The sequence below is a fragment of the Theileria equi genome, chromosome 3 (genome assembly GCF_000342415.1).
Source record: "Theileria equi strain WA chromosome 3, complete sequence".
NCBI lineage: Eukaryota > Apicomplexa > Aconoidasida > Piroplasmida > Theileriidae > Theileria > Theileria equi.
In genome coordinates, this window is record NC_021367.1 from 1,956,025 (window position 1) to 1,973,234 (window position 17,210).

General features: G+C 35.2%; 9 protein-coding genes across 9 annotated transcripts, besides 1 other annotated feature; 6 read left to right on the forward strand and 3 right to left on the reverse strand.

Moving 5' to 3' along the window:
- Positions 1 to 17: 17 nt before the first annotated feature.
- Positions 18 to 3,937, forward strand: BEWA_009650 (hypothetical protein; the record flags this gene model as incomplete). The annotated part of the gene is made up of 4 exons (XM_004831160.1): positions 18 to 3,066; positions 3,106 to 3,243; positions 3,278 to 3,667; positions 3,702 to 3,937. 4 exons carry the CDS (start codon positions 18 to 20, stop codon positions 3,935 to 3,937), a joined length of 3,813 nt encoding a protein of 1,270 aa, XP_004831217.1.
- Positions 3,938 to 4,113: 176 nt separating this feature from the next.
- On the forward strand, positions 4,114 to 6,093 carry BEWA_009660 (DEAD/DEAH box helicase domain-containing protein; the record flags this gene model as incomplete). The annotated part of the gene is made up of 10 exons (XM_004831161.1): positions 4,114 to 4,773; positions 4,809 to 4,882; positions 4,918 to 4,975; positions 5,010 to 5,097; positions 5,133 to 5,203; positions 5,239 to 5,375; positions 5,410 to 5,659; positions 5,697 to 5,835; positions 5,871 to 6,022; positions 6,055 to 6,093. The coding sequence occupies 10 exons, from the start codon at positions 4,114 to 4,116 to the stop codon at positions 6,091 to 6,093; spliced, it is 1,668 nt and encodes a 555-aa protein (XP_004831218.1).
- Positions 6,094 to 6,559: 466 nt separating this feature from the next.
- BEWA_009670 (60S acidic ribosomal protein P1, putative) lies at positions 6,560 to 6,907 on the forward strand (the record flags this gene model as incomplete). Its single annotated transcript, XM_004831162.1, has 1 exon — positions 6,560 to 6,907. The coding sequence occupies one exon, from the start codon at positions 6,560 to 6,562 to the stop codon at positions 6,905 to 6,907; it is 348 nt and encodes a 115-aa protein (XP_004831219.1).
- A 155-nt stretch (positions 6,908 to 7,062) lies between these two features.
- Positions 7,063 to 7,746, forward strand: BEWA_009680 (cytochrome C, putative). Its single transcript, XM_004831163.1, has 3 exons — positions 7,063 to 7,205; positions 7,244 to 7,376; positions 7,410 to 7,746. Exons 1-3 carry the CDS (start codon positions 7,067 to 7,069, stop codon positions 7,570 to 7,572), a joined length of 435 nt encoding a protein of 144 aa, XP_004831220.1. The 5' UTR covers positions 7,063 to 7,066; the 3' UTR covers positions 7,573 to 7,746.
- A 1-nt stretch (position 7,747) lies between these two features.
- On the reverse strand, positions 7,748 to 8,988 carry BEWA_009690 (hypothetical protein; the record flags this gene model as incomplete). The annotated part of the gene is made up of 2 exons (XM_004831164.1): positions 7,748 to 8,076; positions 8,112 to 8,988. 2 exons carry the CDS (start codon positions 8,986 to 8,988, stop codon positions 7,748 to 7,750), a joined length of 1,206 nt encoding a protein of 401 aa, XP_004831221.1.
- A 772-nt stretch (positions 8,989 to 9,760) lies between these two features.
- Positions 9,761 to 9,790: a microsatellite.
- A 34-nt stretch (positions 9,791 to 9,824) lies between these two features.
- Positions 9,825 to 11,928, forward strand: BEWA_009700 (vacuolar ATP synthase catalytic subunit A, putative; the record flags this gene model as incomplete). The annotated part of the gene is made up of 7 exons (XM_004831165.1): positions 9,825 to 9,885; positions 9,949 to 10,077; positions 10,139 to 10,424; positions 10,460 to 10,748; positions 10,783 to 11,167; positions 11,209 to 11,709; positions 11,744 to 11,928. 7 exons carry the CDS (start codon positions 9,825 to 9,827, stop codon positions 11,926 to 11,928), a joined length of 1,836 nt encoding a protein of 611 aa, XP_004831222.1.
- Positions 11,929 to 11,939: 11 nt separating this feature from the next.
- BEWA_009710 (hypothetical protein) lies at positions 11,940 to 12,879 on the reverse strand (the record flags this gene model as incomplete). The annotated part of the gene is made up of 3 exons (XM_004831166.1): positions 12,638 to 12,879; positions 12,460 to 12,603; positions 11,940 to 12,425 (listed from the first exon to the last, which is right to left on the reverse strand). Exons 1-3 carry the CDS (start codon positions 12,716 to 12,718, stop codon positions 11,940 to 11,942), a joined length of 711 nt encoding a protein of 236 aa, XP_004831223.1. The 5' UTR covers positions 12,719 to 12,879.
- Positions 12,880 to 13,116: 237 nt separating this feature from the next.
- BEWA_009720 (hypothetical protein) lies at positions 13,117 to 15,957 on the forward strand (the record flags this gene model as incomplete). Its single annotated transcript, XM_004831167.1, has 2 exons — positions 13,117 to 15,843; positions 15,877 to 15,957. The coding sequence occupies 2 exons, from the start codon at positions 13,117 to 13,119 to the stop codon at positions 15,937 to 15,939; spliced, it is 2,790 nt and encodes a 929-aa protein (XP_004831224.1). The 3' UTR covers positions 15,940 to 15,957.
- BEWA_009730 (hypothetical protein) lies at positions 15,953 to 16,763 on the reverse strand. Its single transcript, XM_004831168.1, has 3 exons — positions 16,454 to 16,763; positions 16,239 to 16,418; positions 15,953 to 16,204 (listed from the first exon to the last, which is right to left on the reverse strand). Exons 1-3 carry the CDS (start codon positions 16,713 to 16,715, stop codon positions 15,978 to 15,980), a joined length of 669 nt encoding a protein of 222 aa, XP_004831225.1. The 5' UTR covers positions 16,716 to 16,763; the 3' UTR covers positions 15,953 to 15,977.
- Positions 16,764 to 17,210: the final 447 nt, after the last annotated feature.

The window sequence follows — 17,210 nt, forward strand, 5'->3', positions numbered from 1 at the left end:
TTATACATATGAAATAGATGGACTATAACGTAAATTTTGTGCACATTCTCAATACATATGTTGACAGCGTGTTTACTGTCTCAGAATCTCGGGAAGATTCTAATGATATTTCTGGAGGACAAAATTTACAAGAAGAACACCTTGACATACCATTTTTTCACAAATCTGCATATTTTTTCTTCACGGCGCTTATTGTCTGTCTTTTGATTGTACTGTGTGCACTGAGCATTAATTTTAAATCACTGTTTATGTCCAACAAGTCTATAAAAACTGCTATAGAGGATCTAATAGCCCCAAATGAAGTAGGCTATAAAAAGATTCTTCACTCTTTGGAACATGGATATCTGCAGGAACTTAACATGAGCACCTCAAAATCCAAGGGTAGTATGCATAACAAAACGGCAGATATAGATATTGAGTTAGATAGATTGACGGAGACTATAAAATATCGTGATATTAGGACAGAGTTTGATGTTGGATCTTGGTTACAGTTTGCCCTTATTCCCTCAGTCGTTGACGGATTAAACTTATACAACAGACTGTTAGGAGAAACGATACTTTTAACATTTGTGCGATCCGATAACGAAATATTTAAATATAATATAGACAAAGATATGTTCAAAAAACATGGAACAATATTTAATTCACAGTTTGAAGTCATGGACGACAATGATTCGTTTGACTTTACATATAAATATCAAAATGACCTCGAAAACAAGCACACGCAAAATGCCAGTAACTATCAGTATGTTCAGGGTAATAGTGTAGATGAAATGCTTAACTCATTAATGCAGGGAGCTGGTTATTTGGATATATTTCCATATTTTCCTTTAAATTCTATATTGTCTCATGACTCTACCCAATTGGTTTCAGTTGATATGCTCACACATAATGTTATCTCAGGGATAATTAGCCACATTAGTGTTGGTTTCAACTTCACTAAACTCAACAATATAGTTCAGGGAAGGAGTATTTCCGATTTTATCATAAGCAAAAGCATAAAAATTTCATCCTTTAGTATTTCTGCTAGCACATCATGTCTTATAATATATTTGTTGTTATTGCTTATTGTCATATTGTACTTTTTTTATACCTTTTATATTTATAGGAAATACTCAAAACTCTTCTTTTACTTTGATTATGTTTTGGAGTTTACTTCCAAAATATCACTTTTATTATCTCTTGTACTTTACAATATAATTTACGGATTTAGAAAGTCCACAATGCCACGCGTTCATTCTATAGATTGCACCTCCGGATATTGTATACCTTCCGTACGAGTTGGAAATGACAATATTTTCGATAAGAATTATATTAGTTCAACAAATTTCAATGTAATTAGACCAAAGATTGAGAAAGCTATAAATATAACTGGAATTTTTTGTTTTTTTACGCTGATTGCAATTATTTCATCTTCAGTATTAATGTGGGTTTTTCTGAACAAGAAAAGGAAACTAACATTTCTCTTGAAGAAATACGTATTTCATCTGAAAATTCCATTTCTTTCGTTAATTTGTGGAATATCTCTTTCTATATCTCTTATATCCTCTTACAGTGCATCTGAAACGCACATTCTTGAGACATCCATTATATCTTTTTGGCAACACATTATCAATACTTTTAGCCTCCTATCTGGAGTTTCTGATGATTTAACTTCCAATTTTATCGCAGCAAATAACCTTAATTCATCGACACTTGTAATTGTAGCACTTTTCATATCCTTCTATTTTGGATTTCTATTTTTCTCATCACTACTACTTGCTATAAACCCCCAAAAAAACGCTGTAATTCTAGACACCAGGAAGTTGGATGGACCTTTCGATAATTTTAGGTTATTACAATTACAAAAAGGATTTGCACATGTGGCTCACCGTATAGTTACAAAGTACAATGTTAGAATTATAAGGGCATTGATAAACAATCAATCGACGGACACTATTAGCCTAGAAGAAATTAGTTCTAACTACCCTAGTGGAGAGGGGTCCTTTAAACAATCTTACACAAGAAAAGTTTGTAAATGTCTTTGTCACGCTTTAATAATTGTTGGAATTATATTTTATTCACTTAAAGAATATAAAAATAATAACATGGAGCAAATAATTAGCAATTCAATGAGTAATACAATAAATGAACGTCTATTTGAGTGGAACTACAGATTCGTATTTTATTCTTCTGTGAGATATGACTTAGGAGTTAAGAAAAAATATGATGATTCTTCAGCAATAATCCTAATAGGGAACGTTAGAACGATCTTGAAGAACGATAGAATCATACATAGGAATGATTTGTTAAGTATTTTAGATGAAAACCACATTGGTAAATTATTCAAACAAGGCCAAAATGGAAAACTATCATTTATTAGTTCAAGATATTATATTGCACCAGATAATTCGCCATTGTTAATTTCATTTGGTTTGCGTTCTAATCCGTCAGCACCGTTATTTTCGAACTTTGAAATATTAAAGAATCTTACTGCGCACTTGATATCATCAAACGAAAATTATTTTGGGTTGAAACGTTTATTTTCAGACGGCGTTAATAATTTTCCAGATATCGTCAAACACATGGATGTTGAATTTAACGTAGTGGATTCAATGTGTGAGAACAAACTCTACACCGCCAAGCTTTCTATGGAATTTGACGATTCTGGGTTGTTAACATATAAAGTATCCGTTAATGATGTTTTAGGTCTCTCTATTCCGCATAAACCCTCCAAAATATTTATACTTGGATTCTTTATTATTACTCTTCTGACACTTTCACTTGTTGTATTATTAATCATAGATATTATAAAGTTCGGAAAGGCATTCACCAAATATTACCCAAAATACAAAATAAAAGATAAAATTGGAGTTTATTTTCTGAATGATGTTTGTAGAATTTCGGATTTAGTGATTATCATATTTTTTGCTTGTATAATCGGATGCTATATTAGACTCTTTGGGTTTTTGAGTTTCATACACAACAATTCCGAGAGTCTAAATGTTATACAAACAAGACTTCGTTATGCAAGCGTAGTACAATCAATAAAACTAATACAGGATGTCATAATCTATTTTTTAACAGGTATTATAATTTTCGGATTCATCTTCAAAATTTGTACAGTGAGAAAGTATATTCTCATTATTGGAACAATTCTCTTTGAATTGAAATTCCTCTATATGAGTGTTTTATTTTACTTGATTGTGACAACCTTTTCGTTAATTTTCTTTTTCTATTTTTTACCAAACGATTATGCTTCAGGTGAGTCGTAATCACTTCTTATTTTGTTATACAGGATTTTCTGACGAAAGTTTTATTTTGGAGAAATCCATGAAATTGGTACTGAGTAATTATCATTTCCCAAAAAGCTTTTCCGAAAAGTCGATACTTGAATCATTACTCTATCCAATACTTTGGGTTTCAAAAATTCTCTTGTTCAACATAGTTTCATATTTTGTATGGTCAATTTGGCCAAAAGATAATGAGAAAAACAAAAATGGCACTGAATTTGAAACTTTTGATGATTACAAACATTTTTTAAACACAGATTCTGGACTTCAGATTACTAGCATTTCAGAGGAACAGCTGGAAATCCTGCATAAAGACATAAAGAAAAACGCAGCTATAGAAACACATAATATATTTTCAAAGTTTGAGGGATATAATGCTGAATATCTTCAATTTGGTTTGTTTAAAACACATTAATGTGAATACCGTAGGGGAAACCAAGGGGAAATTTATAGAATTTTTACATGATAATGTAGCCAATGAATTGGCTGACCTTCTAAAAACTAGCAATAATCTGGAGTTTCAAATAGGTATACTATCTAAACAAAATACAATACTCGAGGATATGTCATACAAACAGCTAGAAGACCAGATTTTGATGCTAGAAGAGGCACTTGCGGACAAATCAGAGGAACTAACATGTCTACTTGAGACATACAAAAGATAAAACGTTATTAAGCACAGATACAAGAAATATTTATACACACGGATTGGGATGTTCCCACTCAGCTTATGATTCCATGACCTCTTGTTGAGAGCTCATAATGCAGTATAATTTGATTCCAGCTATTTATTTTGTAATTAAAATGTTATATTCATTTGTAATGTATAGAATTAGTGAATATGAAGTTTTATTCTGTATGGAATTACCTCGCGTTTGTTGGTACGGACCATCCGATGCCTATCGGAATTCCTCGCGGGTGTAATCTTGATAAACCATCAAAGCTTTATAGTTTTTACTCGTCTCAAAAAAAGAGTGGTGACGGGTGTGATACTAATGCTTTAATCGACGTTCCAATTGTTAATATTCCATTCAATACATCTAAACATATTAGAAAAACGCCTGGTGCTGATAAATACAACGATTTGTGCGTTAAAGAGCTATATTCACCCAAAAATACGAATGAAGATTTCTCATTGTCGTTCTATTCACAACCTCTGCTTTCTACTCTTTCTCGAGTTTTTTCCAAAGAAAATTTTCATGGTTTAAATAATTATCAAAAGGACCTATTCAATGAACTCTGTCTAGGGAAAGATGCACTAATTAATGCCGAAACATCGTCTGGAAAAACATTTGCCATCTTATTGTATATAGTACTTAGGTACTTCTACCAGATACCACAAGAACACCTGAAGGCTCTTGAGTTAAGTTTATTACTGCAAAAGATAAATAATATAAACAACACAACTTTGGAATACCAAAGACCTATTTATAAGAACACTGATCAGCGTGTATTCGTATTATGTCCAACCAAGGAATTAGCTATTCAATGTGCTCAGCAGGTAAATTTCCGATTTGAAACCAAATGTCTGTATAGATCATTAGTTTTTCTGATGGAAATGATGAAATAGTTCAATTAATCATAGACGAATATGACCTCTGTCCATTAATGTGAGATCATTTATTCATTTAATAAATTGCCACAGCGGTAAGAATGTAATATTTGTGGTTGGTTCAAGCAATCAGGTGGAATCTTATCTGATGGCAAGTTTATTGAGAATTTAATTTTAATTTTCAGTCTAAGGATAAGAAACATGTAAAGGATTTGTTAGAAAATGCGGCTTGTATTGTATTTGATGAAATTGACAGGTTATTTAAGGTTCCAGGTACAGAGATCTTTTCAAGAATAAAATATTTTTAGGTCAATATGCATCATTAAAGAAAAAAAAACTTATCCGAGAACATCCAGGTTCAGCATTCAACATTTGTCATGTGAGGATTTTCCACCAATTTACACTAATAAATAGACATTGCTATCTATTTCAAAGAGAAAATTACAAATTATTGGTGCATCCGCGTCGATTCCTCGCCCTTATATAAGATATCTTAACAATTTAGTCCAGTCCTATCGCAAAAATAGCAAAAATTCTATCGCAATTATTAGGTGGGTATATTACTGAAACATGGACTTCTAATAGGAAAAATAAGCAGAACAACTCAAAACCCTATGTATCAATACCTTCAACGGTTCAGCAATTTTACGCAATTTCAGATTCAAATAGCCTAGGTAAATGCAAAAATAATAAGTATGAACGTATTTCAGCGTCAAAGATCTCATGTTTAGCAAGTGTCTATGCTCTCGGAGAAAGTGAAAAAAGTATACTTTTTTTGAGTTCATATGATTCCCTTTTTTCTCTACAATTTCACTTAAAGAAGCTTAATATTGATGTAAGTCTCTGATTAATTAGATAAACAGTTGGTTTAGTGCAAAATACTGCATCATGAACTTGGAATAAAGGACAACATTCCCAAACTCATCCCTGATTACAAAAGGGAAGCATCGACTAATACGGTCGAAATGTACAATAACGTGAGAAATGAGATGTACGGTCCAACTGGAGATGGTTAGTGTAATATGGGTCAAAATTCGACAACACAGGTTCCCTCATGTTAATTGCCTCGATAGACTCTGCAAGAGGGTTACATATTCCCCTGGTATGGAACCAATATATTAAGATACACACCTTTAGCTTGATACTGTGTATATCCTTGGGAAACCGCGGACATTCAAAGAATACATGCACGTTGCTGGTAATGGATAAACGAATAACACACGTCTACAGGGAGGGTTGGAAGATGTTCGAGAGGAGGTAAATGTATAACAATAGACTCCTTAGACAACATAAGGTAAGATTCTGATACACATACTCCGAGCGTAGGGATGTGCTATCCTGGCAAAAGCAAGGAAACACAAGCATACTACCACTTAGAAAAGAAGATTCACCCAAATTAGGATGATACCATGTTATGAAAATAAGCGCCATGCGGTTCACGGGATCGTACATTCTGCCATGGTGAAAGACATCCTCCCTCTATTGTGCAAGGGGATTCGTAGTTGTCGGTGGGGTGGTCCGCGTTAGAGCGTCTTCGGCAGATACTCCATTTAAATTCTGATTCCCAGCGTTTATAATTTTAAGTTAAATTTGATTTAATTCGTTTACAAAGGTACTGACAGGTTATTTTATTTGTCTTCGCTTGTCCACCATTTAATGTATTTTGTTGTATGCTCCGGTTGTGGCCCTTGTAACCATATTCATTATTATTTTAGGTATAAATATAGTATATAAGATGTCGACGGTTCCAATTGCTGAATTGCCTAAAGAGCAAAGGGAAGAACTCATGTGCGTATATGCATCATTGATCTTGCACGACGATGGACTCGATATTAGCCAAGAGAACATTTTGAAGTTAATAAAGTCGGCAAAAGGTGACATTCAACCATTTACACCCATGCTGTTTGCTCGTGCTTTGAAGGGAAAGGATCTCTCTACTCTGTTCTCCTCTGTCGCTGCTGGTGGAACTGCAGCGGCTCCCGCCGGATCTGCTCCACCAGCAGCTGCCTCCCCTGAAGCTAAGAAGGAGGAGCCAGAGGCTGAAGAGGAGGAGGATGATATGGGATTCTCGCTCTTTGACTAATCATACGTCTGCGTAATCATATCATTCTCAAGAATTCAAGTAGAATGGATATGGTTTCAATTGTTCTCGATCTCCATATATTCTTAGTTACTTTGGTTTGGTGGGTGAGCATCCTGTGTGTCTAGCCCCTCTTACCCACGCACCGTGAGCTCACTATAAATGGCTAATGATCGTGACTGGGACGACATTCCAGATGATTTTGTGCTTCCGGAAGGGAGTGCAAAACGTGGAGCAAAGTTATTCAAAAAATACTGTCAACAATGCCATTCTATGAGACCAGATAATCGCCAAATCGGAGGTTTTACATATTTCCCCCAAACTTTCAACTTTCTTCAGGGTTTTCAAATTTTGGTCCAACTTTGTTCAATGTTTACTGTAGAACTGCAGGTACAGAAGATGTGAGTGGCCTCAGCGCCACTGATGGTCTACAAAATGCTGGAATTGTTTGGAACGATGCGAATTTAATGAGGTAAGGAACTATCTATATAAATACATTTTAAAGGTATATGAAGAACCCAGAAAGATATGTGAACAGCAAGATTGGAATGAATTTTAGTGGTTTACCAAAATTTCAGGATAGAGTAGACGTTGTACATTTCCTTCGCGACCTTACCTACGAAGGAAAATATGGCCAAGAAGTACTAAAGGAATGTGAAAAGAAATAGTGCCCATTTCCATGCAGATAATAATCCCTTCGTTGTTTTGGTCAATCGACTTATGTTCAATATACACTTACAGGAAACAAAAACTTGTAAAATTCCTTTACCAAGGGCAACCCAAGCATATTCGCTAATAATAGTGCTGTGTAGAAAACCATATGTTAAAATATTGAATTTGGTATCACATTATGGTACAGCTGTATGGCAATTTGATGATAGAGTTGTCATTATTATCTCTTAAAACGATCTCAATATCATCGTATTGAATTTCGTCCCAGTGAGCTGTGTGCATACGAATGTGCTCTTCAAACCTCTCTTTGGCACTATCATCTGCAAGATCCATAGGATTCCTGTAATCACCTTCCTTTTTAGAAAATATATTAAAATACGTCTTTGCATTCCATTTGTTAGAACCTCCAGGATTCACATCGCAATTACGTCTGGATAAATATTCTGTAAATATCGAGAATCTCTGTTTTAGAAAACCTGCGGAGTCATCCACGGTTCCATCTGTAAAATATATACATATGAATAAATACATATACCTATGCGTTTTCTGGGAGGTTTTGGGGATCCATCCCTCTTACCAAACGTCATGATCTTATGAAAAAAACGAATTTTCCCCTTACTGATAGGCATACCCTTTAACATCCCATCCAATACTATATTTTCCGGTAAGGAATCAATTTCTTGTTCATAAAGACACTCGTATGTACCACATTCGGACAAAACCTCTTGCGATAATTTATTGACAATTTCACACCTTATACTCGTAGGAATAGAATCTAAATCTGAATTCACGAGAGGTTTTGAATCCGAGATTCCGGTATCTTCTTCGCCGCTTATACGGGGATTTTCTATAAAGAGAGCAAAACAGTCTGCAATATTGTGAGTATTTCCAGTGAAATATTTAGAAATTCCCAATGCATCCAAGTTAATGGGCATAGTAGGTATCATTGCCACTATCCTATCGGTGGCACTGCGATTAGACTTCATAAAATTATCCATAGTGTCATATATTTTCTCCTTTATCCTCAAATCGTATAGCATGTTGAAAGACCTAACGAATGAAAGTGTGTGTGATTCATTAGCAATAACTGGAAGATTATTGATAAAGTCGTTTGCATTGGCAAATTTGTTGAAAACAAAAAAGAACGCAGCTATTTTCTTGTAGATTGTTTCAAACGTGTTGATAGAATGATCTCTATCATCTTGCATCTTCGTACATATGGAATGAACACTAGATGAACGCCTACGCCTACGCCTCCTTGTACCTGGTTTGGAAATTTCCTTATATCCATCTATCATTATAGAGTTGTCCAGGACTGGACGAACACCGATGCTATCAGTATGCAATCTAATAAGTTCCATATTTTCGTTCAAATCCGAACAGATAAGAGATTCATGTGATATGTCCACCATTTTAAACAACAAAGCGGATGGTTTGTAAATAAATTGTTATTTTAAACCTATGTATGATGCTCAACATTCATTCTATACGAAATATATGTTACAATTCTTCAAATTCTCAAATCGTTCGGAAAATGATTGGATATAAACGATATGAATCCTCTGCTCCATATAGCGATTACCGAGGGTACACATCGACTCTATAAGACGTTTAGTAATGTAACTACAACGGAATAAGTATATATATAATTCTGTAAGAAATGAATCCGCTTATAAAAAAGGATCCATTTTCTCCCTATACAGGGATCCTAACTTGTGAGACAGTTGGTGAATATCTCAATGCGTAATGTAAATTGCAATTGTATAGATAATAAAAGTTTATATCTGTGAATTTATAGCAGTGGATGCTATTTCTTAGACTTGCGATGGCAAATTCCAAACTCAGGATAATCGTATAAAAAATCAGTCATTTGAGCGATAAAACTTTCCAAATTTTGCTGATATAGACACTATATATCAATTTTCAATATATATTTAGTAATAATAGAGAGAACCGGTTACAGAAGAACATATCAGAGACATAAGTTGGGGATGTATTTGGGACTCGTAAAACCAAAGTTTGTTTTGTACTAAAGGATAACTCAAGATGTGTAAAGAATATTTAGTTATACTGTATTTTGTGAATCTAAATATCCATATAGTTTCTTGCTATTCTAAACTGAGCCTTGAAGAACCCATTACCGTACGAGCCCCAAATACCTGCCTGCTCTGAAAACAAATCCCAATATATATATGTATATATATATATATCTATGTTGTATGGCCTTATATACTATTTTTAATCAACCATGGCAGAAAATAACGTTGTAACTAATAACAATGGTACAATATACAAGGTTTCTGGTCCATGTAAGTATGGAACGCCTTTTTGCATATTACACATTTTACTTTGAATCCACAATGTATTTTCAGTGGTTATTGCCAAGGATATGCCAGGAACTAAGATGTTTGAGCTTGTCCACGTGGGACATGACAATATGATTGGTGAAATTATCCAAATCGACGGAAACTCAGTGTTTATTCAGGTGTACGAGGGAACATGTATGTTTTTAATAAATACACAACGTATCAATGTTGGTTTGCACAATTCATTACTGTATAGCTGGTCTGCGTGTTGGAGATCCTGTTAAGAATACTGGGAAACCGTTATCAGTGGAATTGGGTCCAGGATTGTTAGATGCTGTATTTGATGGCACACAGAGACCGTTGATGAGAATACATGATATATTCAAAAAGCACTATGTACCAGTAGGGGTCAACTTACCAGCTCTGGATAGAGAAAAGCTATGGCCATATGTTCCTTCATCTTCTCTGAAAGTTGGAGATCTCATAACTGGAGGGGATATATTCGGAACGGTATATGAGAGTGAAATATTTCCGGAACATAAGTAAGCTATATTCTCAAATTCTCATTTTACTTTAGTATAATGCTCCCTCCAAACTTGAGCGGCAAAATCACATTTATGGCCCCAGCTGGTAACTATACAATAGAGGAAAAGCTATTAGAGATTGAATATTTGGGGAAAGCTATCCCTTGTTCCATGTATCAGATATGGCCCGTCAGGCAACCTCGCCCAATTTTAAAGAAAGTGCAAGGATCTGAGCCTCTGCTAACTGGTCAACGTGTTTTGGACTCACTATTTCCATCTGTAAAGGGGGGTACATGTGCTATCCCAGGGGCATTTGGTTGTGGGAAAACCTGTATATCACATGTCCGTTTCGTAGTTATTATAAAATATTATACAGGCTCTTGCCAAGTACAGTAACACAAACGTTACAATATATGTTGGCTGTGGAGAGCGTGGTAACGAGATTGCGGAGGTATTAAAAGAGTTCCCTCACCTCAAGACAAATGTTAACGGGAAGATGGTACCAATTATGGGACGTACTTGTCTAGTTGCAAACACTTCGAACATGCCTGTGGCTGCCAGAGAGGCTAGTATTTATACTGGAATTACAATTGCGGAATACTTCCGAGATATGGGCTATCATGCTTGTATGATGGCTGATTCAACCAGTAGATGGGCCGAAGCTCTGAGAGAAATCTCTGGGAGACTTGCTGAAATGCCTGCAGATTCAGGATATCCCGCATACCTTTCTTCAAGACTCTCTGCATTCTATGAACGAGCTGGTTTGTTTGCTTTCACGAAGTTTTTACCAAAATTTCCTCAGGTGTAGTTCAATGTTTAGGTTCATCCGATAGAACCGGATCCGTTACTATTGTTGGAGCTATATCTCCTCCTGGTGGTGACTTTTCTGATCCAGTGACTGCAGCCACCATGTCTATAGTCCATGTCTTCTGGGGACTCGATAAAAAGTTGGCACAACGTAAGCACTTTCCATCGGTAAATTGGTCAACATCGTTCACAAAATACGACAAGCAACTGGAGTCTTACTTCGAGGAAACAAATCAAAGATTCATGCAGTTGGTAAAGGGAATAAAGACCATACTACAAAAAGAGTCTGAATTGTCTGAAATCGTACAACTTGTTGGAAGAGATTCTCTCTCTGAAGATCAAAAGCTCTGCCTTGAAGTTGCAAAAATCATACGTGAAGATTTTCTGCAACAAAATTCCTTCACAGATTATGATTACAAATGTCCATTATACAAGACATTTGGAATGATGAATACAATTGTAACATTTTATAATGAAAGTTTGAAGATTATAACAGGTTTTTTTCTTTTTTTACATACTTTTATTTTCAGAAACTAATAAAAAGGGCCAAACGGTTGGCTGGGGAACCATTTATAATTCCATGAGGAAATCAATCAATAAAATAACTCGTTTAAAGTTTATCGATCCCGATACTCCTGAAGAAGAGTTTGCTACAATCTTCAAAGAATTGGATGACGAAATCACAAATGGATTACGCTCCTTAGTTGATATGTAATGTATTTTATATCAATTACTATTTCCGTGATTTAAATTTTTTTCTATGACGTGGCTGATCTTTCGAGTGTTTATGCGTGATAGGTGTGCCTCTGCCTCCTTGAAGTTATTTTCTAAGCGCTTCCTCAATATGCTCTGCTGGGTTGATAAACTGCGTGATGAATTATATTGTCCTATTGAAGGTTTCCCCTGTTCGCTTGATTCCTTTGAAAGTAATCGTGTATGAGGGGCACTATGTCTTCGCAATCCGATATCCTCCATAGGTTCAATTTCACCGGATGTATATATCCTCCCTGCTTCAAAGGCCTCACTTCTAAACATGTGTGCTTTATTTTCCGGTGGACTGCTATATCCAGATATAGAACCGTGTATTTCTGAAGTTGAATCATCCGGGTCGCTCAAGTTCTCTTCATTTTTCATAAGTTGTTCCATAATATGTGAACACGAAAATACGTGTGACCCATTCAGCTTTACATCTTCTATAATAGTCTCAAGATACTATAAATGTGTTATTTGTGGGATTAAAACGTACATTTTCCAGTGTATTATAGTTTAACGCCATCCTATTCTCTTCATCGTAGAGAAAAAACGGAGAATCATCCTCAAAGTACGAAGAATATATATAATACAGTATGGCAAAACTATTATAAGGGCCTCTCTTTATGCCTTGCTCATCCTGAGCTCGTTGATTTTGTGTGTACAAAACATACCAGATAAAACCACTTATTCATAGATTCCAGGGCATCCTCACAGTTCTTACAGCACTGATCATTAAAACCTTCTATATCCATAGCGTGAATGTAAAGAGAAGAGATGTACTGGTAAGTTCATTCTAGTGCACGTTAAGTCGTTCTAATGCACAGTTTAGAGACACCATAGATAATGAAAGAGGCAATTATGCAGGTTAAAAGGATTTTAAGGAGTAAATTATCTTATAAAAGTGTTTTCATTTGGATTGCACTTGTAATTAATTCACAATATTCCAAAACCTGTCAGAACTCTCCGTCCCATCCAGCAGTCAGTTTACTTAATTCACTTGGTATATATATCTCCATATTTTTGTACAATAGTACCAACTAATACTGCAGTAGTTATTTAAGATTTTGTTTTACGTATTAATGCTAGCTTGTCAGAATAATCACTGGATTCTTACGTCTGTTGTGGTATCACCCCTTCTAGACTCAAAACAATGAGTGATGCGGTTGCTCTGTTCAAATCCATAGATGATCTCCTTGAAAGAATATTGTCACTCGATTTTCATAAGGATTTGATTCAGGAAAACCATGTGGATCTGCAGAAACTACAAAGAAAAATAAAATGGCATCTTCCATTGGAACCGCTTCCAGTTATTATACCAAACATTGAGAAATATCACACGAGTTTCTTTTCGTTATTCATGGTCGAATGTCTAGAATCCATAACTCAGGATAAATATGATTCCATGTCGATGCCTCATCACGCTCTCCCTGTATCCGGTAATATTCGAGGAGTATTCGGGAATATAACACTTTCACTCGACTTAGAGGAACATGAATATTTGACGGGAGATTTGGTATGTCTGTGCATTACAAAGGCCAACCTAGCTATAACTAGAAAGGATAATACTCAAGTGAAGATAGAGTCTAAGCATGACAAAGCACAAGCAAGTCCCGGGGCAAAGCTCTTGCATCTGCTTGACAGGAATGGAATTGTTAGCACTCTAGGATTCGTTAGTTCTGTAAAGAAAAACAGGATTGTTGTAAAAATACTATTGTATCCTCCAAAATTCGTCACACCCGAAACCTGTAGTCACAAGGATTTGGATAGATTATCTGCAATTCAACAAAAATTCCGCACTATACTAAATCCGAAGACCCCTGGTCATGCGAATTCAGGATCAGAACATAAATCCGGAACATCAGAATGGTACATAGCAAAACTCTCATCACTTACAACCATATTGCGCGAATTTAACGCCCTTTGTATGATGAAACAAATGCCATTGAGAAATTTACTGCTGAAATTTGAACCTATGGATAATACGTGTACCCAGCCTAATACCTGTACCAAACTTTTACTGAACTTTAAAATACCAGATGCACTGAAAAGAACCTTGGAATCTAAATACAATTCTGGTCAGCTATGTGCGATATCAAATAGTTTGAACCAATCCGGTATTTCATTGATTCAGGGACCTCCGGGCACAGGGAAAACTACAACAATCATTGGAATCATAAGTGTTATACTATATGCATTAACACCTATTAGTTCAAAAAAAAATGACTACAAAAAAATTGTTCAGTCATTTGACACATTTCACATTAAACATCCATGGTACTTTCAGGATGAAAGTGATGATGTAGGTGGATATTTTGATGACTTAAGAAATGAAGATTATGGCTATGATTATGATCGCATTTATAATATCTATGACTCTCTGAACAGCACACAAAGAAAACGTTGCAATAATATAAAAATTGACTTTAAGGGGAAAAATACTAGGCGCATATTAATATGTGCTCCTTCAAATGCAGCAGTTGATGAGATCGTCAAACGTTTAGTTGCTACAGATGGAGGTATTTTTGATTCTAATGGGAACAAATATAAACCAACTGTAACCCGTGTAGGACCAAATTTTCATGAAGATTTAATAGAGTACAGCTTAAATACAAAGGTGGACAAATGGTTCTCTAAAAACGATTCTCTGCAGATCAAAGATGAAAAATCCATGAATTTTAAGAGGGCATCAATTGCTAAAGATATACTTTTGAATAGTGAAATCGTTTGTTCAACACTTTCAGGCTGTGGATCAAAAGAGCTCTATGGATTAGCGAATTGTTTTGACACTTTAATAATAGATGAAGCCACACAGGCGGTGGAATTATCTACTCTTATACCGCTAAATCTAGGATGTAAACGTGCAATACTTGTTGGGGATCCTTGTCAATTATCAGCAACCGTCTGTTCTAAAGCTGCAATTCAGCTAAATTATGAGCAGTCTTTGTTCAAAAGACTACAGCTATGTGGGTATCCTGTGAATTTTTTGAAATTGCAATATCGTATGGATCCGCAGATTACTAGGTTCCCTTCTATGTATTTTTATAAAAATCAGCTTATAAATGCTGATGAATCAGATTCAAGAAGGCATCTAGGTTGGAGAATGTTTCCCCTATTAAGACCTACCGTATTTTATGCGATTGATTCTCAAGAATCTAGAAGTGATACTTCATACGTTAATGAAATGGAAGTCGAATTAGTTTGCCAGTTATTAGAGATAATTATTGAAATATTGTTATCTGTTCCAGGCATGACTCAAGATGAAATTAAGCAAAAGATTGCCGTTATTAGCCCCTATTCTGCTCAAGTGGATATATTGAAATCTACTATATACGAAAGAATCAAAATGTTTCACAACCCACCAACACTCACTCCAGAAGAATCTAAAGCCACACAAATATATATAAGTACCGTAGATGGTTTTCAGGGTATGGAAAAGGATATTATTATTTTTAGCGCTGTGCGTACAAAGTATGTTGGCAATAGAAAAGCAATTAATGCAAAGATAGAAGACTTAACAACTCCATCCATATTAACTATTGACAAAGAACCTCATGATCCAAAGAGTTTGGAACAATTCCAAAAATTGATGGAGAGTTATCTTGAAAAAAGTAAGAGCAACCCCCCTGATTTAGATTCCAATGTTAATGATGCCTCCTTTATATCAGATCGTAGAAGAATTAACGTGGCAATTACCAGAGCACGTAATAACCTTTTCATAGTTGGAAATCCAAGATACTTGTTAGACCATAGGCACTGGTATGCGCTTTATAACCACTACGCAAAAACCGGCGCACTCTTCATTTGCCACACTATAAACAACCAACTAAAAAGGAACTTTCTGAAGAATTGGATAGTCGATTATATAAAACGTGCGCCGGTTTGTATTTTCTACAAATGATAATGCTTATAGGCTGAATACGAGGAATTCTTGAAAGATAGACAACTAAAGGGTTTTATGGAAAAGCTTGTGTAATCATGTAATTTATATTTCTAACAGTTACTGCATTGCTTTTAGTTAGGAATAGACAACTCCATTACAGAAAAGAGTGGTTTGTCGTTAGTGTTATGTACCGCATCTAAACTTTTTATGATGCCATCAAATGTCAAATGCGACTTTACGAAGCCAAAGTTCTCGTAAAACTTTCTTGTTTCATCAATATTCTCATCAACAATCGAGTATAATTTTGATAACTTAGATTCCCTAACCTTGTTTATTGTATATTCCAGGAGTTTTGATGCTGCATACTATCTTTAGGTATACAGTAAACTTACAAATCCTGATTCCTTTAAAGCGTGGCAGCACTACTATGGTAATTATTACAACACAAAACGGATCTTCCTTGTTCTTTTGCTTGGTAGATTTCTGGAAATGCGAGTTCGTTTCAACTGTTGACGTTTCATGCGATGTTATTTCACATAACAACGTTCCAACGGAATACATTGAAAAATACGCTAAATGTAAGATTATGTGGTCTTTAAACTGTTACCCAGTGAAGAAAATTTGATGTATTTCCTCATAACATCAAAGCTTGGATACTCACTACCATCTTTAAGGTAGTCGGAGAAATTATATGGCAGAAATTTAGATAGAAAAATCCATGACTGTCGTACGGTATGTGTAGTAAGGTCTACAACGCGTAACAAATTATGGTTTAACGAGTATCTGCTTTCATCCGGTGTTTTATGATTATCTCTGTATTCTTCAGTCAGTAATTTGCTATATTCCAATGGAGACACTTTTGATTCCATTGTGATTACGCAAAATTTTGTGAAACGGAGAAAGTTAAGGATCTACTCATAGTCAGGATAAGATAGATTGTTTAGAAGCACTACACATCTTCTGTCTATCTTTATCTACTCTAAAAGGATAATAATCCCATATATATTAGTTCCTAAATAAACTTGGAAGGTGTCGGCTATTTTTGGCAATCACTTACCGAGCAAACATGGACCGATCATATGAGTTCAAAAGAGTAGCTCTTTATTGGCAATCTGTGCTAAAAAACTATACAAATATAGACACTAAAGATGATATACATCGTGATGTTGTGGATAAATTCTCGTCTGTATCATCTATCCTGTATAATCGATTACTAGCGCTGGATACTCTGACGTCTCCATACACATTAGTCAATACTAGTGGCATAACTTCAAAAAACAATCCTCAGAGTATAATAATATTACAAAAAAGGCCAAATATAGGCAATTTAATCAGATTAAAAAGAAGTGCATTCAACAGAGTTG

Coding starts and splice junctions, on each gene's coding strand:
- BEWA_009680 (XM_004831163.1), top strand. CDS start 7,067: ATGGCTAATGATCGTGACTGGGACGACATTCCAGATGATTTTGTGCTT. Junction 7,206..7,243: donor AGATAATCGCCAAATCGGAG/GTTTTACATATT, acceptor AACTTTCTTCAG/GGTTTTCAAATTTTGGTCCA. Junction 7,377..7,409: donor AACGATGCGAATTTAATGAG/GTAAGGAACTAT, acceptor TACATTTTAAAG/GTATATGAAGAACCCAGAAA.
- BEWA_009730 (XM_004831168.1), bottom strand. CDS start 16,715: ATGGAATCAAAAGTGTCTCCATTGGAATATAGCAAATTACTGACTGAA. Junction 16,419..16,453: donor CATCAAATTTTCTTCACTGG/GTAACAGTTTAA, acceptor TCTTACATTTAG/CGTATTTTTCAATGTATTCC. Junction 16,205..16,238: donor CTTTAAAGGAATCAGGATTT/GTAAGTTTACTG, acceptor GATAGTATGCAG/CATCAAAACTCCTGGAATAT.